At 44.5% G+C, this 25,484-nt stretch overlaps 1 protein-coding gene across 1 annotated transcript in view; it reads right to left on the bottom strand.

Annotated features, from left to right (window-relative positions):
* SLC25A33 (solute carrier family 25 member 33) overlaps positions 1-25,484 on the bottom strand; it is a 33,323-nt gene that overhangs the window by 2,699 nt on the left and 5,140 nt on the right. The window contains exons 2-5 of the mRNA XM_032863333.1: positions 18,211-18,390; positions 5,963-6,040; positions 4,092-4,192; positions 2,395-2,461 (exon numbers count right to left, since the gene is read on the bottom strand). Coding sequence (XP_032719224.1) covers positions 2,395-2,461; positions 4,092-4,192; positions 5,963-6,040; positions 18,211-18,390 — 426 coding nt within the window. The remainder of the gene's footprint in view (positions 1-2,394; positions 2,462-4,091; positions 4,193-5,962; positions 6,041-18,210; positions 18,391-25,484) is intronic.

Raw genomic sequence — 25,484 nt, 5'->3', positions numbered from 1 at the left:
CTTCACCCACCAGACGCCAGAAGCATCCCACCTAAGTTGTGACAACTGGAAAAGTCTCCAGACATTGTCAAATGTCCCCTGGGGGGGGGCGGGGAGAGTGTTCCCCATTCTCACCCAAACCACGGCTCTAATGGCTCTCCATAGCCCTCAACCCTCAAATTAGAGCCCGAAGCCAAACACCAAGACCCTCCCAGGGTTTTGAAGGATATACCCCTCCACCCACGCATTTCTGCAGCCTTGGCTTTCTGCGATCCCCCCTCCTCCAGCACGCGCACACACACACAGCACACTCCAACCACGCTTCCCTGCCGTCACGGCCCCAGAAACGGATGCTGCTTGTGTCTCGATTTTCCACATACTCTGTTCTCGGCCTGAAGCCCGTGCAGTGCACAGCCCCCAGCTCCCATTATTTTTCAGACAGTAGGGTGGACATCTCTGCCACAGGAGGCCCTCTTGTACCCGCCCTGCCTGGATGGCATCAGGGACCCTAGGGGGTCCTTAGCAGTTCTGGCCCCTATTTCATCAGCCTACAGTTCTCTTTATTTTCTGTGAAGCTGTGAGCTTCTGGAAGGCAGGGCCAATGGCATATTTCCTGCTGTTTCCCCAGTGACTAGCACACAGCAAGCATGCGACAAATACGTGTTGTTTCAAGACTGGGTAACAGAGCCCCCCAAACAAAACTTTAAAATGTCCTGAGCATCTGGGTGCCTGGGTGGCTCGGTTGGTTAAGCGTCTGACTCTTGATTTGGGCTCAGGTCATGATCTCTTAGCAGGGAGTCCGCTTGAGGATTCTCTCTCTCTCCCTCTGCCCCTCCCCCCACTCACACACTTTTTCTCTAAAATAAAGAAAGAGGGGCGCCTGGGTGGCTCAGTGGGTTAAAGCCTCTGCCTTCGGCTTGGGTCATGATCCCAGGGCCCTGGGATCGAGCCCCACATCGGGCTCTCTGCTCAGCGGGGAGCCTGCCCGCCCCCCGCCTGCCTGCCTACTTGTGATCTGTCTGTAAAATAAATAAAAGTAAAACCTTTAAAAAAAAAATAAAATAAATAAAGAAATAAAATAAAGAAAGAAAGCTTAAAAAAAAAAAAAGTAAAAAATACTATGTCCTGAGCATGGACCCTTATGAGGTAGATTTAAAAGAGTGCCTGTGTGGGCTCTTCGCTGACTTGCGCGCGTACCTGCCGCTAAGGAGGAATGATTACCAGGACTGGAATGGGGAGTGATTACCAAAGGTTTCCAGGAGAGGATGCTGGTCAGAAGCCTGAAGGACAAGCAGGTGTTCTTGAGCGACAAGAGGGGGAGAGGGATTCCTGGTGAGGGACAGCACACTCAAGGAAATGGAAGCCTAAGGGCACAGGACAGTTTTAGAAAACTGCAAAGGACCTTGAATGTTAATTAAGTCCAGGCGTTAGGATTTGACTGTCAGAGTAAGCAAGATTCATCGAAGCATTATGCGCTAGCGATCTGTCCAAAATTATGAGATCTGATGGATTCTAGAAGGTTCTTCCACACAGAACGGATTTGGGGGAAACATGGAATCTGACACCAAGAGAAAAAACAAAGGCAGACCCATAGCTACACGTCCGGAGGTCCGGAGGGGAGTTCTTGCCACTTCTCCCTCTCCTTTACAGGTTGCTAGATTTCGGCTGGACTAGCTGAAAGCCTCCAGTGCCCACCCGCATTTCCAGGCCACACCATTACACAAGGGTTCTTAGGACTCGATGACAGTGTCCCTTATCACCGTCACGTCTTTGATATTATGGGGGTTATTGGGCCACTGCTTGATCTTGTTATTTACTGTGTTAAACAAGCCTATGACTATACTGCATTTTAAAACAACACTGATAACCATACTTCAACAACTGGTTTCCATTGCTTTCAAAAATATTACTGTGAAAAGCCACGGCACAGGCTTCCCCAGACTGCCAAAGGCATCCACAGCATAAAAACGTTCAGAACCAAGGGCCTGAGTTTCAGGGCAGAAATCCAGTACATCTGAGGACCTTGGAGATTAAAATGACCTTTTTCCATTCGACCCTCCCTGGCATCTTCCCACTTAAAAGAGAGGCCATCTGGAGGAGCCCACAGAGCTCCAGTTGCTGGTGGGGTCGGCCAAGACCAGAGACCCACCAACTATCCGAGAGAAGTCAGGAGCAGTCAGGAGGTGGGCAAACTTCCAGCCTCCCCCTGGGTGTTAACTTCTGTTGGCCCTCATCTCCCCACAGTGGCTGGCAGCACGCACCTCAAAACAAAAAGTGTTTCTACATATACCTTATATTCAGGAGAAAAAAAGGATGGGGATGCTTAAGGGCTCTGTACACCTCATTCCACAACTGGAGCTGGGAGGAAGCAGCAAATCTCCATGAATATTAAGGAAGGAACAATTAACAACTTACTTCCGTTCTAGCTGCATCCGGGTTTTAACCATCCATATAGGATTCATTAAGGTATTTGTGACAAAAGCTGGAAGAAGAAAAAAAAAAAAAGAAACAGAAAATGTCACTACTGAACACAGTCCAGGCTTATTAAAGCTATCTATTTCATATGATAAACTTTGAGATCAGGATTTAAACGGCTTCACAGTAAAAATGGAGAGTAGGAAGCAGTTACAGCTCCAGACTGCAGACAGAAGGTGCAGTCCCCTAAAATGTAACAGCTATTGATATGCTGGACCTAAAAGATAGATCTCCATTTTCTAGAGCCCAGTCTAGTCTTTCTAACCTGTAGATGGTGCTGTTGGTATTTCTGTAAATGCAATTCCTATGATAAATATGAAAACTATTCTAAAACTCAATTTGTAAGCTTCAGGTCCAGAAAAAATTTGTTTTAAAAAGTTAGTGATCTAATCCAAAAGGTTGCCTTATATCAAACTTAAAACAGAAGCCGCTAAATCTCCGAATTTACCGGAACTTGAACATAGGCATCTTAGTAGCTCACTAATCATACCAGGAAATGGGAAGTTTTAAAGACGGAGCTGCTCACAGGAACCATTCTTCAAGTTTTCCTCATCTTAATGTTGCTCATTGTTCCAGACCAACCAGAAAGAGCGGTACCGTGGCATCAGCCTGACACACAGTGAGCTCTGAGCCTCATCCCCTCCGCAGTCCTAAGCAGATTAACTGGGAACCCAGAGAGTGGCTTAGGGACTCCCTCCAGGCCTGCTTTATTTGCCAATGTTTCCTCGAGGTTAATTTTGCAAAAGGCACAAAACCAATGAATGGCTTAGAGCTTACGGCTCACTCGCTACGCCCTCCTCAGAGGGATTTCCTCCCTCAGAGCTCTGTGTTTGGCAGAAACTCCTTTCTTGTGTGAAGCAGCTTTGTATATAGATGCCATCTTCTACCTGGGGTCTAGTAATTGTGACCTGTAACTACTCAGATAGGATAAGAGAACTTTTATCTGGAGTCCCAGAGGCAGACAAAACCTTACAGGCTGGCAGGAGGCAGCAAAGTTCCGAGTGCCTGTTTAAGTTTTCCAGAATACTCTTCTATTTACACGAGACATAAAATGGTACCTAGACAGACAGAGCCTTCTCTCAGCAACCTATAAGTCCATGGTTATTTCCCAAGTATTTCTGGGGGAACAAATCCTGTTATGAATTTTCTATAGTAAGTGGGGTGACTCCTGTACTACCTGATCTGGCACCAGCCCCCCTAAGATCTCCTCCACAGCCCCGAGCCCTCGTCACAGAACCCAGCTGGGGATACAAATGCCAGCTGCCTGCAGGGGACGCTGGACTCCATGGAGAGTCACACACAAAAAGCTCCATCTTTAAAATAACTTAATGAAACAGAAAGATATGAAAACGCATTAATATTGCTTAAAGGAAACATAACACTCACCAGCAGCATGCATGAGCACAGGCAAATTTTGAGGGAGAATAAAAGTTTTAATTGTCAAAGAAAATGGACCCGAGTTATAAACTATTCACAAACATTCATGTTTTTGTTAGTTCTGACATAAAGCGTCAGAAAAATGCTTTCAGATGCAGAAGAAGCAGAGAGCTAATTTCTAATTCCTGGAAGAAGCTGTTTGGCACAACACCTGCTTTAGGAGAGCGAGAAACTCCTCTCCACTTGCTGGGGTCACATACCTGCAGAGCCGGCCGAGAGAATGTGCACGAGGCTGCTGTTAGGCACAAAGATGCCACTGAACTGCTCTTTGGCTTTGGAGTAACACGCGAAGTACACGGCCCTGTTTGAAGAGAGAGAGAGTGCTACAGACAGCGGCATGGCCCTATACACGTCCCTCCGCAACCTCTGAAAAATTGAGGAAACTATGAGAAAGGAGGTTAACATGTAACCAAAAGCTTGACTTTGTCTGTAAGACCAAAAGCTGCTGCAGGCCCCTGCAGAAAGCTCCTGCCTGTCCCTCAGAACGTGTTCAGTGACGGGAGATGCGGCCACGGTAACTGAGGAGGAGGAGACTTGGGTAATAAAATCCATATATCCGTACATTCTTCTTCGTTCCGGGTGTCAATTCTTTAAGCACCAAAATCTATACTGAAACTTTTAAAATTTGTAATACTTCTAAAATACACCACACCTGCCTTCTACCACAATGACTTATCATATATAATTTGGCCTTTAAAAAATTTTTTTTTGATGACTCAGGATCATGAAGGGAACAACCATCACACGCACATTTTCATATCAAGCTTCCATCAGTGAATACGCCTCGGTCTCCCCCACCCCTGCAGCTCCTGTAGGTGGAGTCTAGGCACCCGCCCCACCCACGCCCTGGCTCTGGTCTGGTCTTTGTCTGCTTTCCTTCTTTTGACTTCTTTCTTACTGGGGCTGGGGAGTAGGTGCTGGTTCATACTTTCCCTGCTCCTTCACCAGCAATGCCAGGGGAAATGCCACTTTACTTTGGCCGGCCAATACATCAATCACAGAATGTATTTTTCAACTTAGGCTCTGGACTACTTGTCATTACTGCCTTATGTAACAGTATTGTTTTCTCCGGGTCCCAACTGTTCTAAATGGGTGTGGTGGCCAGGAAGCTACATCAGATTCACTGGTGTCACCAAATGAGTACTGTCCACAAGGAGATACAACTCGGTTTTATTTACTATACATATGCAGCACGTCCGCCATCTATTATAATGTGGACCCCATATAATCTCACAGCCTAGTGCTTTTATTTTTAAATAGAGGAAACACATATGCTACAAAATTTTAAAGGAACAAAAGGATTTACTAAGAATCCGAATTTTTACAACATCCTCATGTGATTTGTGTATAAACTAGAGCACAAATCTGCAAGAATTCCAGGAAGCTTTTAGTCTTCACCTTATAGAAAACAACATTTTCACTTTTGTTACCAAGATTAATTCTCTTTAAAGTCTATCAGAGTATTACATAAAGTAATGTCAGTATCCTACCCCTGCCACCTAGCTCCCCTCCCGGGACACAAATTTTGAGAAGCAGCTTCTTATCTACTTTTCAGAGATATGCTACACACACACACTCTCACCTGTTCACTTTTATCAAACAGACTTTAAAGAGATACAGAAATAAGGATGTTTTAAATAAAGTAAAGCTCAGAAGCCTTTAAAATTGCTTCAGATCAGTGCTACCGAGTGCATATGAACCACCTGCGGATCTTGCTGGAATGCGGGTTCTGATGTAGGTCTGGGGTACGGTCCAAGAGAGTGCAATTCTAACAAGCTCCAGGCGATGCCAATACTGCTGGCCACTGCTGCTATTTGAAACAGCAGGTGACTGTTCAGAAAAAGATTCCAGGAGATGCGAGTAGACGAATTTTCACTGAAGAATAAAATAACTAGACGCTCTCTCTCACACACACACACCAAAAGACGCAGTTTTCACTATACCGTATGTCAAATGCATCCACGCAAATGCCACAGAGAAAAGAAACTGGCCATCTAGACGTACTGCACTTCAGTACAAAAGGAGTATTATATATTCCATGCAGCGAGCCAGCTGAATGTTTAATGCTTACCTTGATGGCGCAACTCCAACCAAATTTGGACCCAAGCCTCTAAAAAGTGACTTTGGTCCCTCCTTCTCCAAGATTGACCTGAATAATAAGAGAAGATCTTTAAATTCCTTAGGCAGGGCCTATGCAAAACAGCAAGGCATCAGCCTTCACATCAGCTCTGTAAATACAGAACAGAATGTTTACAAGACCCCAGACTCTTATCTGATTATATTATATTACAGTACAGCATCAGAAGGCTGAAGCATACTGCTTTCATTACAGTGAAAAAGCACGCTTCTAAAGCACCAGTTTGGGGCGCTTGGTGGCTCAGTGGGTTGGGCCTCTGCCTTCGGCTCAGGTCATGATCTCAGGGTCCTGGGATCGAGCTCCACATCAGGCTCTCTGCTCTGCAGGGAGTCTGCTTCCCCCCACCACCCTGCCTGCCTCTCTGCCTACTTGTGATCTCTGTCAAATAAATGAATAAAATCTTTAAAAAAAGAAAAAAGCACCAGTTTGACCTGTTTGCAAGAAGCCTTTTCCCTGGTTCACAAAGGACCTAGATGTTCGGGGTCTGCACTACATGCTAAAATCTCAGTGAGGCAGGACGAGCATGTGGCAAAAGCAGCTGATCCAGGGAATCACGTCTTCATGGTAACAAAATTCACTGAGAAACAGGTTCTGAGATGTATTTGGATCATATTTCTTTTGGATTTACTCCTTATTTCTAATAGTCCTATCTTCCAGATCTTTACTTAGTGTAGAAGGGCCCCAATCAGGGATCCACAGAATAGAAAGACCAAATGATTTTCAAGGGCTGGATGAATGTTTTTTAAAGCCATAACACAGTATCTCAAGTTCAAAGAGAAGACTGCTTCTTTTTAATTTCTAAAAATCATGGTAACAGAGACGCCTGCGTGGCTCAGTTAAGTGTCTCCCTTCAGCTCAGATAGTGATCCCAGGGTCCTGGGATCGAGTCCCAGGTAACATACACATACAAATTTACCATTTTAAAGTGCACAGTTACCGTGTATGTATGTACCGTGTATGTTACCATGATTGTTTTTGATTGATTTTGATTGTTTTTTGATTTTTTTATTGTTACCATGATTGTTTTCTAAGAGATTTTCTTTGTTTAAAAAACAATCATGGTAACATACACATACAAATTTACCATTTTAAAGTACACAGTTCAGTGACATTAAGTAGTTCCACAATGTTGTGCCACCATCACCATTCATCTCCTAAACTTCTTCATCTCCTTCAATTGCAATCATACCCATTACCCTCCCCACTCCCCCAACCCTTGGCAACCACCATTCTGCTTTCTGTCTCTATGAATTAGACTGCTTTAGAGACCTCAGAGGAGTGGAATTATTCAGTATTTGTCCTTTTGTGGCTGGTTTATTTTACTCAGTGTAGTGTCATTAACGTTCATATATGTTGCAGAATATGCCAGAATTTCCTTCTTTAAGGCTGAGTAATACCCCATTGTACATGGGCCACATGCTGTTTGTCCATTTACCTGTTGGTAGATACCCGAGTTGCTTCCACTCTTGGCTACTGTGATTAATGCTGCTGTGAACATGAGTGTCCAAGAATCTGTTCAGGTCCTCAGTTTAAATTCTTAGGGGTACATGTCCAGAAGGGGAACTGCTGGATCATGCAGTAATTTTTATGTATAATTTTTTTGAGAATCGGCCATGCTATCTATCACAGCAGCTGTACCATTTTACATTCCCACCGACAATGGACAAGGGTTCCATTTTTTCCACACCCCTGCCAATGTGCTTTAAAAAAAAGTGTTAATATGTTTTTTCATTGAAGGTGATTGGGGGCAGGGAGATGCGTGGGTGGCTCAGTCAGTTAAACATCTGCCTTTAGCTCAGGTCATGATCCCAGCATCTGGGATTGAGCCCCGCATCAGGCTCCCCACTCATCAGAGAATCTGCTTCGCCCTCTCCCCCCGCCTGCTCCCTCTTCCGGAGTGAGTGAGCGAGTGTGTGTGTGCGCACGCGTGCGTGCACGCACGCACGCAGAGGTGCTTACTCTCTGTCAAATAAATAAATAAAATCTTCAAAAAAAAAAAAAAAAAAAGGGTGGGGCATCTGGGTGGCTCAGTGCATTGGGCCTCTCTGCCTTTGGCTCGTGTCATGATCCCAGGGTCCTGGGATGGAGCCCCGAATCTGGCTCTGCTCCATGGGTTAAAGCCTCTGCCTTTGGCTCAGGTCGTGATCCCAGGGTCCTGGGATTGAGCCCTGCTTTGGGCTTTCTTGTGATTTCTCTCTGTCAAATAAATAAAATCTTTTTTTTTTTTAAGATTTTTATTTATTTATTTGACAGACAGAGATGACAAGTAGGCAGAGAGGCAGGCAGAGAGAGAGCGGGAAGCAGGCTCCGCGCCAAGCAGAGAGCCCGACCTGAGCCAAAGGCAGAGGCTTTAACCCACTGAGCCACCCAGGTGCCCCAGTTCATTACTTTTTAAAAGAATAGCTTTATTGTGTTGTTATTGACATACCATAAAATTTACCCTTTTAAAGTGCACAATTTAAAATTTTAAAGTGCAGTGAGTCTTAGTATAGTCGCAGAATTATGTAACCACAACCACTATCTAGTCCTAGAACATTTTCAGCACCCCAAGGAGACATGTACCCATCCATAGTCATTCCCAGTTCCCCCTCCCCAACCCTGGCAACTGCTGAACCACTCCATCTCCCCGTGGTTAGGAATGTTCTTCTCCTTGACGCTGTTGTAAATGGAATCAGTTTTTATTTTTGTATTCAGATTGTTCATTGCTGCTGTGTAGAAACACAGTCGATGTTTGTGTATCAATCTTGTTCACTGCAACCTGCTGAACGTGCTTCTTCGTTACAGTAATTGTTCAGTGCGTTCCTTAGTATTTCTGTGTATGAGAGTGTGTTGTCCGAGTAAAGAGGGTTTTGCTGGGGCGCCTGGGTGGCTCAGTCATTTCAGCCTCCCACTCTTGATTTCAGTTCCTGTCTTGATCTCAGGGTCATGAGTTCAAATACCTTTTATTTCTTTTCTCTTATCTAATTGCTAGCCTGCTGTTTTTGAGCATAGCTCTTACAGGTACAAATATTCTTTCATTTTCAGGCAATTCAGATATTTTATAAACATCCACAAATTTGAAGAAGAGAAGCTAAGATTCACATTTTTTAGTTTGTACAGTCAGGGACTCTAGACCATGAAAAATTACACTGACTTGAAAAAAGGAAAGAACAGGAAAGAAAACTATGAATGGATAAAAGCTGAACATTATCCAGCATGCCAGGGACCAAAACATCACCTTAACCTTGTCTGCACCAAAAATTTCAGCTTTGTTTCTAGAAACTTTTCCTCTATGGGAAAAGTGGAAAATGTTTTATTTTACCTTCAGTGTCATAATGAAGGTAAATATTGTATAAATAAATTCTTCTGACAACAATACAATTATTAGTGAGCTAGATAATAGAATACTGTCAGATTGGATGGGCTAATTACCAGGTGCAGAAAAATCTGCAGTAAGAGAAGGAAATGAAATTAGAGGGGACCTCAGTGTAATGTAAATTCCCTTGGCTACCATGAAAATGAGCCACTGAAAAGAATAAATTAAACCAACTTGAAGAGTCATTACGTTGGAGCGGGAAAATACCTCTAAAGAATGTTCTACACAGTCCTTCCTTAGTCACCTTTTTATTTTTTTTAAGATTTTATTTATTTAGGGTCACCTGGGTGGCTCAGTGGGTTAAAGCCTCTACCTTCGGCTCAGGCCCTGATCCCAGGGTCCTGGGATCGAGCCCCATATCGGGCTCTCTGCTCAGCGGGGAGCCTGCTTCCCTTCCTCTCTCTGCCTGCCTCTCTGCCTACTTGTGATCTCTGTCAAATAAATAAATAAAATCTTAAAAAAAAGAAGTAACATAAAAAGTAATGAACTGCACCCTAGTTCCACCTGAACTGTTATTACAAAATATTAGGGAGACAATGGTCTTCTTTCTCTTTTTATTTATTTATTTATTTATTTATTTATTTTTTAAAGATTTTATTTATTTGACAGAGAGAGAGATCACAAGTAGGCAGGGAGGCAGGCAGAGAGAGAGAGGGGAGGAAGCAGGCTCCCTGCGGAGCAGAGCGCCCGACGCAGGGCTCAATCCCAGGACCCTGGGATCAGGACCCGAGCCGAAGGCAGAGGCTTCAACCCACTGAGCCACCCAGGCGCCCTTCTCTTTCTCTTTTTTAAAAAAAGATTTTATTTATTTATTTGGCAGAGAGAAAGCAAGAGAGGGAACATAATAGGGAGAGTGGGAGAGGGAGAAGCAGCCTTTGTGCTGAGCAGGGAGGCCAACGCAGGGCTCAATCCCAGGGCTCAATCCCAGGACCCTGGGATCATGAGCCTAAGGCAGACGCTTAATGACAGCCACCCTGGCGCCCTCTCTCTCTCTCTGTTTTTTAAACAATGGTCTTATTTTCTAATCATACAGTGTTTTCCCTACTGGCATTTATCAATCCAGGCCCTTTCCAGTGATCCCATGACGCACTGTTGTTTGGGTTGCCCAGCCTGAACTCTCCGGCCCCCCTCTGAGCATCACATGAAGGGCCTCTGTCTGAGATATCACACAATTAGAGAACACATCTACTATAAGTAGAGTGTACCTTTTTCTTTTTTTTTTTTCTGTCATGGCATCTGGGGAATGTAAAAGCAAGGCATTTAAAATGAGACCTAGCTACGCAATGTAACATTACTTGGCAATAAAAAGGAAGTACTGATAAACACAAAAACAAGGATGACCTTCAAGAAACATTATACGAGGGGCGCCTGGGTGGCTCAGTGGGTTGAAGCCTCTGCCTTCAGCTGGGGTTATGATTTCAGTGGCCTGGGATCGAGCCCCAAGTCGGGCTCTCTGCTCGGCGGGGAGCCTGCTTCCTCCTCTCTCTCTCTCTGCCTGCTTCTCTGCCCACTTGAGATCTCTGTCAAATAAATAAAATCTTTAAAAAAAAAAAAAAAGAAAGAAACATTACACGAAAGAAGCCAGACACAAGAGGCCCTATATTGTTGTTTCATGTTATTTCTTTTTTTCCTTTTTAAAGATTTTATTTATTTATTTGACAGACAGAGATCACAAGTAGGCAGAGAGGCAGGCAGAGAGAGAGGAATGGAAGCAGTCTCCCTGCCGAGCAGAGAGCCCAATGTGGGGCTTGATCCCAGGACCCTGGGATCATGACCTGAACCGAAGGCAGAGGCTTAACCCACTAAGCCACCCAGACGCCCCTGTTTCATGTTATTTCTATGAAATGTCCAGAGGAGACAAGTCTAGAGACAGAAAGTGTATTAGTGGATGGACGCCTACGCTGGGGTGGGTGATGGGAGAATGACTGCAAATGGGTGAGAGGTTTCTTTTAGTAGGGATAAAAATGTTCTAAGATCAAATTAGTAGCATTGGCCACACAAAACTGTGCACATACTAAAAAAGTTGAATGGTATTCTTTAAATGGGTAAACCGTATGGTATGTGAATTACATCTTAATGTTAAACAAACCAAAAAACCACCCGGCAAGGAGAAAAGAAAGCATCCTTGAAAAAGATCTAATAACAGAGCAGGGGTGCCTGGGTGGCTCAGTATGTTGCCTTTGGCTCAGTTCATGATTGCAGAGTCCTGGGATCGAGCCCTGAATCAAGCTCCCTGCTCAGGGGAAGTCGGCTTCTCCTTCTGCTCCCTCCCCCAATGCACACGCTCTCTTGCTCTCTCTCTCTCAAATAAATAAAAGGAATGAATATGGACTGTAGGGCAATTAGTTAGAAAGCAGTATATGAATACCGAATTTCTTGAATTTGAAAACCATACCGTGGCTTGAAAAGAATACCCTTGTTATTAGGAAATAAATGCCGAAGAACTGAGGTAAAGGGGCATAATGCGTGTAATCTATTTTCCAATGGTTCAGAGAAAAATATATATGTATACGCAGAAAAAAACGAAAAAATATAAATGTGATGTTACAAAATGGTGATCTGAGGTAAAGAATATAACCAAGTAATCTGTACCATTTCTGTAACTCTTCTGTTTGAAATTATTTCAAAGTAAAAAGTTCTTAAAAAAAAAAGTTAGGTCATAGGTTATAAAAATAGTAAACTCATGACGACAGCCCACAAAGTCACAGAAGCAAGGGGTGGGGTAAAGACAATTCTTGGGTTTCTGTAAAACCTAACACGCCAACTGAAGTTCCTGCACTTTGAGCGAACTTTCCTACTGGCTCAAACAAGCCACTCGGCTCTTCCTAGGCAGGAGAATTTAGTGTTTTCAACTGCAAATACTTTACTTTCACTCTTGCTCAGAACAGGACTGGGCTTTCAAAAAGCCAAGCTCTCTGAACAAAAACCTCTCTCAAGTAACACCTTTAAGTGACCTACAACTTATAAGAGATATAAAAGATTTCAAATGGTCAGTGCAGCCAAACATTTTTTAAGTTTAGATTCTGTCTGTGGTCCCATTACCGGACAGGGTGCAGAGCCAGGCGCGGGAGGCAGTTCAGCATAATTAAGGGACTCTGGCTCCAGGAAGCCCCAAGCCTCTCATCTATAATGCAGTGGGGAACTGGTGTCCTCAAGTGACTCAGGCCTTTTAAGAAATGCAGAAAGACGGTCTCCATAGCTACGCATACTAACAGTGGGCAAAAAGTCAAATCTGTTACATAATCCCAACTTCTAACCTATCTGGATGTTTACAAAATTCTGGAACAATCAAGTTCCCACTATAAATGGTACGCTTCGGCTTCATAACAAAGCTTGTCAGGCTCCAGACTAATTTTCCCACAGTCATATCGAGTTTAATTTAGAAAAGAAATGCAAAAGGAAACTAGGCTCTTGTTTGGAGCATTTCATTGTCTTCGCTAGGTTTAATCACAATATGCAGACTGCAGACTAATCCAAGACAAAGATCTCATCTGAACACAGTTTTTTTTTGTTTTTTGTTTTTTTAAAGATTTTATTTATTTGTCAGAGAGAGAGGAGTGAGAGCGAGCACAGGCAGACAGAGTGGCAGGCAGAGGCAGAGGAAGAAGCAGGCTCCCCGCCAAGCAAGGAGCCCAATGCAAGACTCGACCCCAGCCAGGACACCGGGACCACGACCCGAGCCGAAGGCAGCCGCCCAACCAACCGAGCCACCCAGGTGTCCCGAACACAGTTTTTATAAGACAGAGACTAGCTCCCTAATACATTACTTTTCAGATTAAAAAAGTAGTTGAAAAAACAAAAATAAGGTACCTGAGTAGTTTACAGAATAGCTCTGACAGAAAAAGATGAACTCTGAAGATTTTTTAAAGCAGACACCAGAGATAAACTGATGTATTAGTAATCCCTATGGCAAATCTAACAGCGAGAGCCTAAATATGCTAGCATCTTGCCTTTTTTTTTTTTCTTTTTAAGTAACTATATTCGAAATGTAAAGGTTACTGGTGCTCCGGTAGAGGATAAATTTTTTTTTTCCTAACAGCTTACCCTAACATGAGCCATGTGCAAACACTGATTTGCATTGTGAAAAATTTATTTCCTGTGAAGAAATTCTGTTGCCTGGTTGAGTCTTTTAAAGGAGTACTGCCTGAAAGGTAAGACTTAGAAATAAGCTACTTGGTTTTTTTTTTTTTTTTTTTAAAGATTTTATTTATTTATTTAACAGAGAGAGATCACAAGTAGATGGAGAGGCAGGCAGAGAGAGAGAGAGAGAGAGAGAGAAGCAGGCTCCTTGCTGAGCAGAGAGCCCGATGCGGGACTCGATCCCAGGACCCTGAGATCATGACCTGAGCCGAAGGCAGCAGCTCAACCCACTGAGCCACCCAGGCGCCCAATAAGCTACTTAGTTTTAAGTGAATAATCATTTTATTCACTTGGGTGTTTGGTAACTCAATGTCCTCTGAAACTGTGAACAGACAACTCTGATGTGCTTTGTGCTATAGAGAAAAGGCCTGATTCTTGTCCTCCTTTTGTCATTTACCAGATAAAAAGCCCTCTCTGGGGGTGCCTGGGTGGCTCAGTGGGTTAAAGCCTCTGCCTTCGGCTGGGGTCATGAGCCCAGGGTCCTGAGATCGAGCCCCACATCCGGCTCTCTGCTCTGCAGGGAGCCTGCTTCCTCCTCCTCTCTCTCTCTCTGGCTGCCTCTCTGCCTACTTATGATCTCTGTCAAATAAACAAGTAAAATCTTAAAAAAAAAAGTGCAGAAAGTACGTATTTTGACAGTGGCTAGCATTCATGATTTACATGGTGCGGTGTGTGTGCTGAACCTTTTATATTTCGCATCTTATGACATACCCCAATTCATTCATTCATTCTACTGGTACTGAATGCGTATTACTATGTGACAGGCAGCATTCTACGTGCGCGGGGACACTTCAGGGACCAAGACAAATCAAAGTCCCTGTGTTCAAGGAACTTCGACTCTGATGGGGCAGAGAGAAAATAAGTGATATAAACATGTAAACTACACTGCATGTTGGATGGAGGGTAAGTGCTGGAGACAGAAACAAGCAGGAAGAAGGCAGGGGGCGAGAGGGGAGGCCCAGTTTTAAACAGCATGGTCACTGCAAGGCCTTCCCGCAGAGGCAACAACTGGGAGTCAGCCAGGCAGAGGGCGTTCAGGCACAAAGGCCCTTCTGTGGCAAACGCTGCACTGCTCCTAGGATAGAAGGCTGAGAAGGAGCAGAAAGGAGGCCAGTGTAGCTGGGTGCGGGAGGGGAACTGATTGGGGGATACTGGGGCGGCCGCCGGAGAGCCTACTGAGTGGTAAGCATGACTGACTCTGGTCCTTGGGTTGTGCATGGTTGGTGCGTGGAGGGCCCTGAGGCTCCGTGGAGAACACACTGAGGAGGGGGCCAGGCAGGAAGCCCATGTAGCAGCACAGGGGACATGTGGCGGCCGCCCTCCTGGCGGTGGCAGCGGCAGAGCAAGGAGGGCCCGGGGGTCCGGGGATCAGCTTCCGACAAATGCCGGAGGCAGAGGTGGGAGATCCTCCTGCGGGGCCGTGAGAGGTAAGATCTCAGGTGACTCTGGGGCTTCAGATCTGCAGTGGGAAGGACGGAGCTGCCTTTCCCAGACACCGAGAAGACTTGGGGGTGGCGGGGGAGGCTCGGAGCAGCTCCAGCTATGCTCTGGACGCCTGGCAGCCACCCAAGCCCAGCTGTCCTACAGGCAGTGGACGACCGTGACGCTCGGGAGAAACGCCATCATTACAGGTGGTACTTAAAGCCCAAAGATTACCAGAGGCTATCCTGGACGGGGTGGCAAGAACAGGGCAGAGGGTCACCATGGGAGCCCTGGGGCCTCCAACATCAAGAGGCTGTCACGGAGACTCAACAACCACGCAGAAGCCGAGGCCAGTGCGGCGAGGGTGGTCCTGTCCGGCTCTGAGCTGGAGCCACAGCTGTTTCCACGTGAAAGAAGAAGCAGAGCTTCATGCTGGGGGCGGGAAGGTTGGGGGAGGGGCGGGGAGGGGGGCTGTCACTGTCTGCTCTTAGCTGCTTCAAATCTTTCTTAGAAATCTACTTTAAGGTGAATATACATTGAAATGACATTGAGCAAGTCACTTAACCTCTAATTTGCACTTCCTCATCTATAAAGGGTCTATAAAATAATTTCACACCAGAGTGCTGATCTCAGAGTTCCTGTGAAAACTGAGTGAAGTAATACTACAGAAACGTGATCATTTTTTAACTCGAAAGCTAATGAAGATCAGTTGACAATCTTCAAAGTGTATATATACATCAAGTTGAGGAAATAAAGCTTAACAGCTCTTGAGCAAAAAACATTACTTTACAAACACTCTCCTAACAAAATATTATGACAAAAATTTTACTTAATACTTCCATTATGCATATTTTGACGTGAATATAGAGCATATTTTGATGTGAATACAGAATACGTGTTTTTTAAATTTTTTTTAAATTTTTAAGATTTTATTAATTTATTTGACAGAGATCACAAGTAGGCAGAGAGGCAGGCAGAGAGAGGGGGAAGCAGGTTCCCCGCTGAGCAGAGAGCCCGATGTGGGGCTCGATCCCAGGACCCTGAGATCATGACCTGAGCCGAAGGCAGAGGCCCAACCCACAGAGCCACCCAGAGGCCCCCAGAATACGCGGTTTTAAAAAGTATTCATGTGTCAGTAATGTCTCCCAGTTGTGTAGTTGTGGCTGCGTGAACTGATGACTGCTGGGGGTCCCCAGGGGAAAGGAGTTGGCCTGTGTGTGGTATGGTGTGGGCACTGTTCCGGTATTTTATAAGATAGAAAGGCTTTTTTTTCCTTTGACTTACATTTAAATGTAACATCCGTCCTCACTGAGGGAACATATGTACATAGAGAACCAGAAAGAAAGACAGATTTATAGGAGAGAGACAGAGATACTAGGGATGCAGAACATGCACCCTAAAAACTCCCGTCCAGAGAAACATCCCCATTTACCTTCGTTTACCTTACAAGCTTGGCCCTGCTGACACCCACAATTTCTGGGTAACAGTTTCCAGCTACAGTAAATAGATAAATCCACTAGTCATGAGTTATTTGGCAAGCACGTAAGAGGAAGTTCTTTCTGGATGTCAGTAAAGTTGGCAAATTACCTGTCTGTTTCATTATGTCCAAAGCACTTTGTGTTCCTCAGAAGAAGGGTGTCATGTGAGACACTGCCACTGGCTAACCATGTAAAAAGACAAACCAGGATGGGGATGTTTCCACAGTCACAGCTTTTAACAATGTGGACTTGTCTCTCTCCCTACCTGGATCAAAGTGTGCCTCCACATTTCCGAGTTTCTCTTTTCTGGACCTATGTCTAGGTAGGCTTTCTGTCTTTTGTGTGTCCAAGCCCCTTCTCGGTATTGCACTGACTTGGCTGATGGTCCTGGAATCCTGAGTACCAGCCTTCTTTTCCCTAGCTGGGTTTTGGATACTCTCACTTGGGACCTTGCCCTCAGCGGCCGGTCTGCTGTCCAATTTTGCTCTATAAACTCAGACGCACTCTCATACACACATCTGGCATGGAGGGCTGGGTGACTCATTAGTAGACTTTACAAACAAAACGTGACTAAAAATAAATTTAGAACTTTCCAATTCATTCCACCTTATCTAAAATGTGACTGAATTCTGTCCAAAGTGTTAAAGTGAATGGTTACTAAGACAGAACATTTCCGTTTTATTTCATCTTTTCCTAACATTTCCCAACTCAACATCTACAGTGACAAAATAGCAGTGTCTTTCTTGAACACACCCTTTTCTGCTTAAGTTTCAGAGACCTCAACGTCCTGTTTAGCTACATTCAACTATTTATTGAAACAGCCCTTTTACACTCATTTTTTAAAGATTTTTTTATAGTTTTTTTTTTTTTTAAGAAAAACTTTATTTATCTGTCAGAGAGAGAGAGAAGATGAGCGGGATGGCGGGGGAGGTATAGAGGCAGAAGGAGAAGCAGGCTCCCGCTGAGCAGGGAGCCCGATGCGGGACTCAATCCCAGGACCCCGGGATCATGACTTGAGCTGAAGGCAGACGCTTAACCAACTGAACCACCACGATTTTTTATTTTTAAGTAATTTCTGCACCTGACGTGAACTTAAACTCACAACCTTGAGATCAAGAGTCATGTGCTCCGACTGAGCCCTGTTAAACTGAACCCCTGTTAAACACCTCTATGAAAGTACACGGCCCCAAGCTCAAACTCCGGCATTACCAAGCCTTCTTCGTTTCTGATTCCACCTTAAGCATGGAGACTGATAAGCCAAACTCCAGCCTTCAAAATCTTCAGCCACTTCATAAGCAAATGAGACATTTTTAATGCAGTAAAAATAACGCACTAAGCAGGTAGCCTTGGTATGAAACAAACATTTAAAAAACTATTTCACTAAATATATGTTGCAACTTTTCTGTAAATGTAAAATTATTTCCAAACAGCAAATAAAAACATCAGAATATTTTATCTCTACATAATGCGCAGTCTTTACATTTTTAATGTCACTCTACCAACCCAGATCTTGTCATCCCTCAAAAGATTTTGGGCAAGAGAAACATTCTGATGCAACAATTCAAACATGGGTTTTGGTTTGCTTTGTTAGGTTTACTCTGACCGTCGCTGGCGGATGACCACGCGCACCCCCGCTGCCAAGGGAGGTCCGAGCGCAAAGGTGTCAGCGTAGAAACCTAATTCTCATGTTTGGACAGAGACTGCAAACAGAACACCCATCTGATGGGCTTGACAGACCTCCTGCAGTCATAGTGGGAGATGGGGTCCCGCTCGGAGACTGAACTTACTTCAGAACTTGGAAGAGTCCAGGTGTCACGGATGTTGGTCTCACCACCCCAGCTCCACTAATGGTCCCCAGATGAACCTGAGGATAATAGACTGTCCGAAGAGCTAATCTTGAGGACTGCAACCGTGTCTTAATGACTTCTAGTGGACAAGTGAAAATAGCACCAACCGTGCCCCCACACCTGGAAGAGAAGAAATCACAACAGGATCAGGAAAGCCACACTATTCCTTCACCGGGGTGAAGTGTGACGTTTCATTTTTCTCTATTAAGAAAAAATGCACCTGTTTATTTCATAGTTAGAACATACTGGGAGGTAAAAAGAATTTGTTGAAGTCTCAGCAGCTATGGAGAGAACCACTGTCAACATGATGGCGCGCCCTTTAGGGTTTTTCATCTCTGGCTTTTTCACCTCCCCTCCCCCACTCACCTGGATGCTTCGGATGGCTCTCGGTGGCCGCATCTACGCCTACCATACCATCTGTGAGGGCTACACACTAGTACTCTGCGCTGAGGGCTACCATTTTAACCCATGAGTACCCTCAGCTGTTTCCAACTTCGCTGCCATGCTGCAATGAATATTCTTTTTTTTTTTTTGAAAGATTTTTATTTATTTGTTGGGGGGGGCAGAGGGAGAAGCAGGATCCCCACTGAGCAGAGAGCCTGATGTGGGCCTCATCCCAGGACCCTGGGATCATGACCTGAGCCCAAGGCAGCTGCTTAACAACTGAGCCACCCAGGAGCCCCTGCAGTGAATATTCTAGACCATGCATCTTTGCGCCGCCAAAGTTACCCAGATAATGCTACTGTTTTGAGAAATCAACATTTACTACAGCACAGACTTCCATTAAAATATGATTAATTTGGACTTGACTGAAAATAAAGCTAAAGGTCCTTTTATTTATTATGAGCAGAGAGCCCAACACGCAGGCTCCCAGGACCCTGAGATCATGACCCGACCTGAAGGAAGAGGCTTAGCCCACTGAGTCCCACAGGCGCCCCTGGAAAGATAGTTTTGTTAGTTAATTTAGACTATTTACATTCACCCTCTACTTGGCAAATAGCTGATTTGACAACAAGGCCTTTAAAATTCAGTGTTTGGGGGGCCTGGGTGGCTCGGTCATTAAGCATCTGCCTTTGACTCAGGTCGTGATCTCAGGGCCTGGGACTGAGCCCCACATCAGGATCCCTGCTCAGTGGGGAGCCTGCTTCTCCCTCTCCCACTCCCCCTGCTTGTGTTCCCTCTCTCACTCTGTGTCTCTCCGTCAAATAACTAAAAATCTTAAGAAAAAGTAAAATATTTAAAAAAATCATAAAATAAAATTCTGTGTTTGGAGTGCTTAGGTGGCTCAGTCAGTTAAGCTCAGTCAGTTGGCTCAGGTCCTGGGATCAAGCTGAATGGGGCTCCCTGCTCAACGGGGAGTCTGCTTCTCCCCCTCCCTTTGCCTCTCCCTGGCTCATGTACACTCCTGCTTTCTCTCTCAAATCAATAAAATCTCAATCAATCTCTGTATTCTTCTACACCAAGGAAAATTCGTGAGCCTAAACTGAATACTGGTCTGTATTATTGGCTAAACACTGAAATATGTCTAAAGAAAATGGGATACAGGGGCGCCAGGGTGGCTCAGTGGGTTAAGCCTCTGCCTTCGGCTCAGGTCATGGTCTCAGGGTCCTGGGATCAAGCCCCACATCAGGCTCTCCGCTCAGCATGGAGCCTGCTTCCCGCCCCCCCCCGCCCTGCCACCTGCCTCTCTGCCTACTTGAGGTTTCTCTCTCTGCCAAATAAATAAAATCTTAAAAAAAAAAAAAGATAAAAACTAACTCATGTCCATTCACACAAAATTACCCTTACCTATTAGAAAAATAACCATGTGTTTAAAAGGTTTGGTATTTAAAAACAGTGGAAAACTCACACACTACAGAGTAAGATAAAAAAAATCTGAAATTTATTTATGTTCAATAACGTGATTCCACATTGTTGAAAAAGAACAGGACTTCTGGGTAGTCTTTCATAAGAAAGTCAACAAGTTCAAACACGACACAGGTCATCCACCTCCGCTTTGTCCCATGTCAGTTACATTCCTCACTCTGGCCAACCATCAACCAAATGCATGCCACTGATCAAAGGATGACCCATAGGACAGTATGTGTGCCCCACAAAGTAAGCATCCTAGTGATAGCAAGGCGGTGAGCTCTTTGAGGCTGGTAGACCACACTCACAACCGCAACCCTCTTCTATGCTACACCCTGGGCCCATGGCAGGAGCCGGGGTGGTGGTGGTGAAAAGGCCCCGGCTGGCCTTCTAGATTCATGAGAGGAAAAACGAAGGCACTCTCAGGCACCTCTTCTACAAGACAGAGTGATGTTGCCTCAGTGTTGTAAGAAATGATAAATTGGGGGCGCCTGGGTGGCTCAGGGGGTTGAGCCTCTGCTTTTAGCTCGGGTCATGATTTCAGGGTCCTGGAATCAAGCCCTGCATCGGGCTCTCTGCTGGGTGGGGAGTCTGCTTCCCCCCCTCTCTCTGGCTGCCTCTCTGCCTACTTGTGATCTCTCTGTCAAATAAATAAATAAAATCTTAAAAAAAATTAAAAATTAAAAAAAAAAAAAGAAAGAAATGACAAAATGGGGAAAACACTGCCAACTGTAACCAGCAGTAAGAAGTAACTCTTTAGGGCGCCTGGGTGGCTCAGTGGGTTAAAGCCTCTGCCTTCAGCTCAGGTCATGATCTCAGGGTCCTGGGATGGAGTCCCGCATTGGGCTCTCTGCTCAGCAGGGAGCCTGCTTCTCTCTCTCTCTTTCTGCCTGCTTCTGTGTCTACTTGTGATCTCTGTCAAATAAATAAATAAAATCTTTAAAAAAAAAAAAAAAAAAAGTAACTCTTTAGCAGGCGAGCTCCTCCCTACCTACTAGAAACCTTAGATGAGAAACAGGCATTGATTTTCAGTTATTTTCAATCATTTTTTAATTCATTAAAAATAATTTAATTCATTAAAAAATACTTAAAGTTATTAAGCCATGTTGGATACATTGTCACTAAAATATTCTTGATTAGGAGAAGGTCTGATACCAAACTGCAATTTCCAGACAAAATTCTTCCTGAAATTTAAAACATTTCACAGCAGAATTTTTATTTAAAGATTTTATTTATTTGTCACAGAGAGAGAGAGAGAGCGCGCGCACAAGCAGAGGGAGTGGCAGGCAGAGGGAGAAGCGAAACCCCGCCAAGCAAGGAGCCGGATGCAGAACTCAATGCCAGGACTCCCGGATCACCACCCCAGCTAAAGCCAGACACTTAACCGACTGAGCCACCCAGGTGTCCCATAGAAGAATTTTTAGAGTATCTTTCAGCTCAACATCTTTTTCTTTCTTCATGAACCAGCACGTATAAGACAGTCATCAGTCTGGGAGTATGAATAGAAATAGGGACTTCTCGGAATTGGCTTTCCAAGTTTTTCTAAAAATATTTAATATTTTAATATTTAATCATATTAGGTCCAAAACACTTCCGATTACAACAAATTACATTATTTTAGTCAAAGGTTCCTGTCAATCCTCAATTTGATATAAAGACCACCTTCGGTATTAGCTTGGCTCCTAACCATGGTCACTCAGCTCAGATAAACTCCTGTCCACTCTGGGCAATAGTCATTAACGGAGCTTTTTGAGTCTCAATTCAGAAGAAGTCATTAGCTCTGTCTGCCAGTCCTCCCCCATCTCTGCTATTCGGCTGCCCTCTACTGAATTCCCCTCTTCTTGAGGGCGCCTGGGTGGCTCAGTCGTTAAGCATCTGGCTTTGGCTTAGGTCTTGATCTCAGGGCCTGGGACTGAGCCCCACATCAGGATCCCTGCTCAGTGGGGAGCCCGCTTCTCCCTCTCCCACTCCCCCTGCTTGTGCTCCCTCTCTCGCCGTGTGGAGAGCTCACCGTGGACAGCTATCTGGGAACTTCCAGGTCTTCAAATTCAGGCCCGTCTAAAACTTCAATCTCAAATCTCAACCGGAACTTCCCTCCAGCACTGCCAGCCAAACGGCTTGAGGGGATTTGGTCTGCTCTTTTTCTTCCCTTCTTTTAAGGGTTCTCTGGGCATGAGGACACAGAGCAGTGACATGGTCTTACGTAACTGGTTTCTGTCTTGCTGTGGGTCCACCTGGCTGTATGTTACGTTAACAGCCTTGGCAAATGTGATGATTTCAGTGTGGATGGTGTGCAAACCTTCTTGGAGTGGTGTCAATCTCACTGGGAACCCCCATGCTGGTCCCACCAGCAGTCCATCCCCCAATTTCCTTTCAGCCTCACTTGGCTGGAAACCCTGCAGATAGCACTAGGTAGTGCCTTTCCTTCCTCTGGTCCCCATGCTCCTGGACACCAAGCCAATGGGTCCACTGGAGTGTTCTTCCACGTCCGTCAGGAGGCAGCAAAATCGGCACTTGGTGGGAGTCACTCCCATGTCTGCCCTAAGCACACCCCACCAGTTCCTTCTCATCCAGCTGGCATGGGCTAATGCAGTGGCCTCCACCTGCAGGAAGCACGGTTCAGAGAGCAAGCTACCAGTCTTCGATCCTTTCAAGTTCCTTCAATCTACAGCCCAAACCAGTAGGGACTGGGAACAGGATATGGGACCGTGATAGCAAAGCCCTCTCTCCATACTCCACATGCCACAGTGCTGACAAATACAACCCGCCTGCTCTGTATATACAGTCTGGGTGAGGTGGTCAAAGGCAGTCAGGCAGATTCTGGCACCTCTAAGTCTTAGGGTAGGCTCTTGGTTCAGCTGAGGGCCACAGCAGCCAATGCACAGCCAACAGGAAAAGTCCCATCCAACATCTAATTACATGGTGACATTGCTGACATCACGTTGTTGGGAAAGCAAGTCTGACTGGATACCAATATTTCAGACCACTAGTTCCCAAAACGGGGGACACAGTCTTAATGTGCACAATGGAATATTGGCATAGAGGGAAAAAAATTACAGAAAAAAATAAAATTTCAACTTATTTCTAATCTTTACCATTTAATTTCTATTTTGTGTATATGCTTTATAATACATATAAAATTAAAATGGTATATATATGCAGATATGCATAAACACTTTAATCTCAGGACCCTATGATCCAAGTCTGCAGAGCACTAATCCAGACCAGCGGTTCGCAGCTGTGGCAGTTATGCTCCCCACCCCAGTGACATGTGGTTATGCGTGAGACAGTTCTGGTTATTGCTACTGGGGGAGGAGGTACTAGCATCTAGTGGGCAGAGACCAGCGTTGACGTTAAACATCCTACACGGGCTGCACAGGAAACCATACAGCAATACCCTGCCCATCCCCAAACAATTATCTGGCCAAGGCTGAGAACCTCTGTTCTCGATCAATAAAACAGTCCACCTATTTGAAGGCAGTACAACCAATGTGGAGGGCACTGCGGCTGCCTCCCCAGCATCCATTCCCCTCCTCCTGCCTTAACAGGACCCCAAATTTCTTAAGTCATATAGTCTGGATAACACTTGAACCCATTTCTAGTTTAGCCCTGACTCACTTAATCAGCATAATACCATCTATGTTGCCATGTCATCTGTTCAGAGATGGGCACATGATTCAGCCCAAAATAAACAGCAGAATAATCTCCTGGGAGCAGTGACCAGTTTAGAGATGGGTGCATGTCCAAATTGGTCCAATCAGATTAAGCTTAAGACTTTTCAATGCTGGAGAAACACTAGGAGCTGCTGGAAACCATTCTGTGTCCATGCAGGGACAAATCTTAGAATCATGCAGATATTTCTGGAACACAGGAATCAATGAGGGGTCCCACAGTGACAGTGTCAAGCCATCTAAATAAGCCCTCACCAAAGCCTGTTCTCGCTAGAATTTAGGTGTATGTGCCAATAATCAAGCCAGTTGGAAGTGAGTTTTTATTACTTACATATGAAAAGCCTACTAAGTTGAGCCTAGTTAATAAAAAAAAAAAAAAAATTCACACCCTTGTTTTCCAAGAAGGCACTTACAGAATTTTACTATTATCAATCATTTTCCAAAAAGCAGTTAGGACTCATGTAGCTAGTACGCTATGTTTCCAACAGCAACGGGGAAACTCCCTGGATGTTAATTTTGCTCCTAAGGTAATGCTGCTCTAACCACTGATGCCAAAGTTCAGAGATAATTCTCTATGGGATATTCCTCTTAGTGAAACCATGGAACGGGTTTGAACAGAGCAGAAGGCCACGAACAACAAGCTATTAAGTTACATGTCTGGGAGCAGTCCTAAGAGCTGCTCTCTGAATCTACTGGCGCAATTTTCTAAAAAATCTATTACCTGGATTTTTCTGTGCCTTTTCCTACTCTTACTTATTCCTGAATGCCCTCCCCACACTTTCTCTTTTTTTCTGCCCAGAATTGAAGTCATGTTGTTTAGTACATAAACTTGGATTCAACCTTTTCTCTTTCCCCACCTAAGCCTTACTTGATATTCTCCCTCTACCCCGACAGGTTAGGCTCCTCTCCTCCAGTTTACAGCAGAACAAAACTGGACTATCACTACTCCGACATATACACTGGATTTCTTTTGTCTTCATGCAACCAGAGACACAAAAACTTGTAATTATGCACACGAATTTTTGCCTTTTAACTCTTGAGTGTCAAGTAATAAGGACACCTTTCAAAAACTAGACATTTTCAACAAGAACCTGTTTCCTATATACACACACACTCACTCACCTCAGGCACTAAAGCCAAGACTGAAATAGTCTTTATTGTAATTGCTACCCAACTGGTGATAAACTATTTTCCAGATTCATAGCTTACACATAACTACCACCAACAAATGACACTGTGAGACAACCTGATCCCAAATCTAGGGAGTCTTCAGAACTCCCCTTTTCATCCGCTAACTCTGCAGTCACTACTTGAAAAAACACTAGTGCCTCTTTATAATTTTCTGGAATGTCTAATCTGAATACCTAGCATAGGGCTTAGAGGATTTTGATCATGCAAAATCTGTATTTACTCAAAGCAAAATGCCTAGTTTCTATGCAGCTAATTACCTTTTAGATTCTTCCTATATTCTACCACATTTGGAAAGAACACTTAAATAGCACCCTATGAACGAATAAAAAAGCCCTCTAATACTTAATGAACCTATTGTTATTTTTCACAAATACACAAATCCAAAATAATGTTACCTTATGCCAACACGGTCTCAGCAAATCTTCCTATAGAACCATGTTCACAATTCATAAATGATCAAAGTACCGCTTCCCTTCATTTGGCACAATTTAACAGGCCACATAA

This window comes from Lontra canadensis, unplaced genomic scaffold, assembly GCF_010015895.1.
Source record: "Lontra canadensis isolate GAN:19392208 unplaced genomic scaffold, GSC_riverotter_1.0 scaffold25, whole genome shotgun sequence".
In the NCBI taxonomy this organism is placed as follows: Eukaryota; Metazoa; Chordata; class Mammalia; order Carnivora; family Mustelidae; genus Lontra; species Lontra canadensis.
The sequence above is the reverse complement of the archived record's forward strand: the minus strand, read 5'-3'. Positions and strand labels throughout refer to the sequence as shown.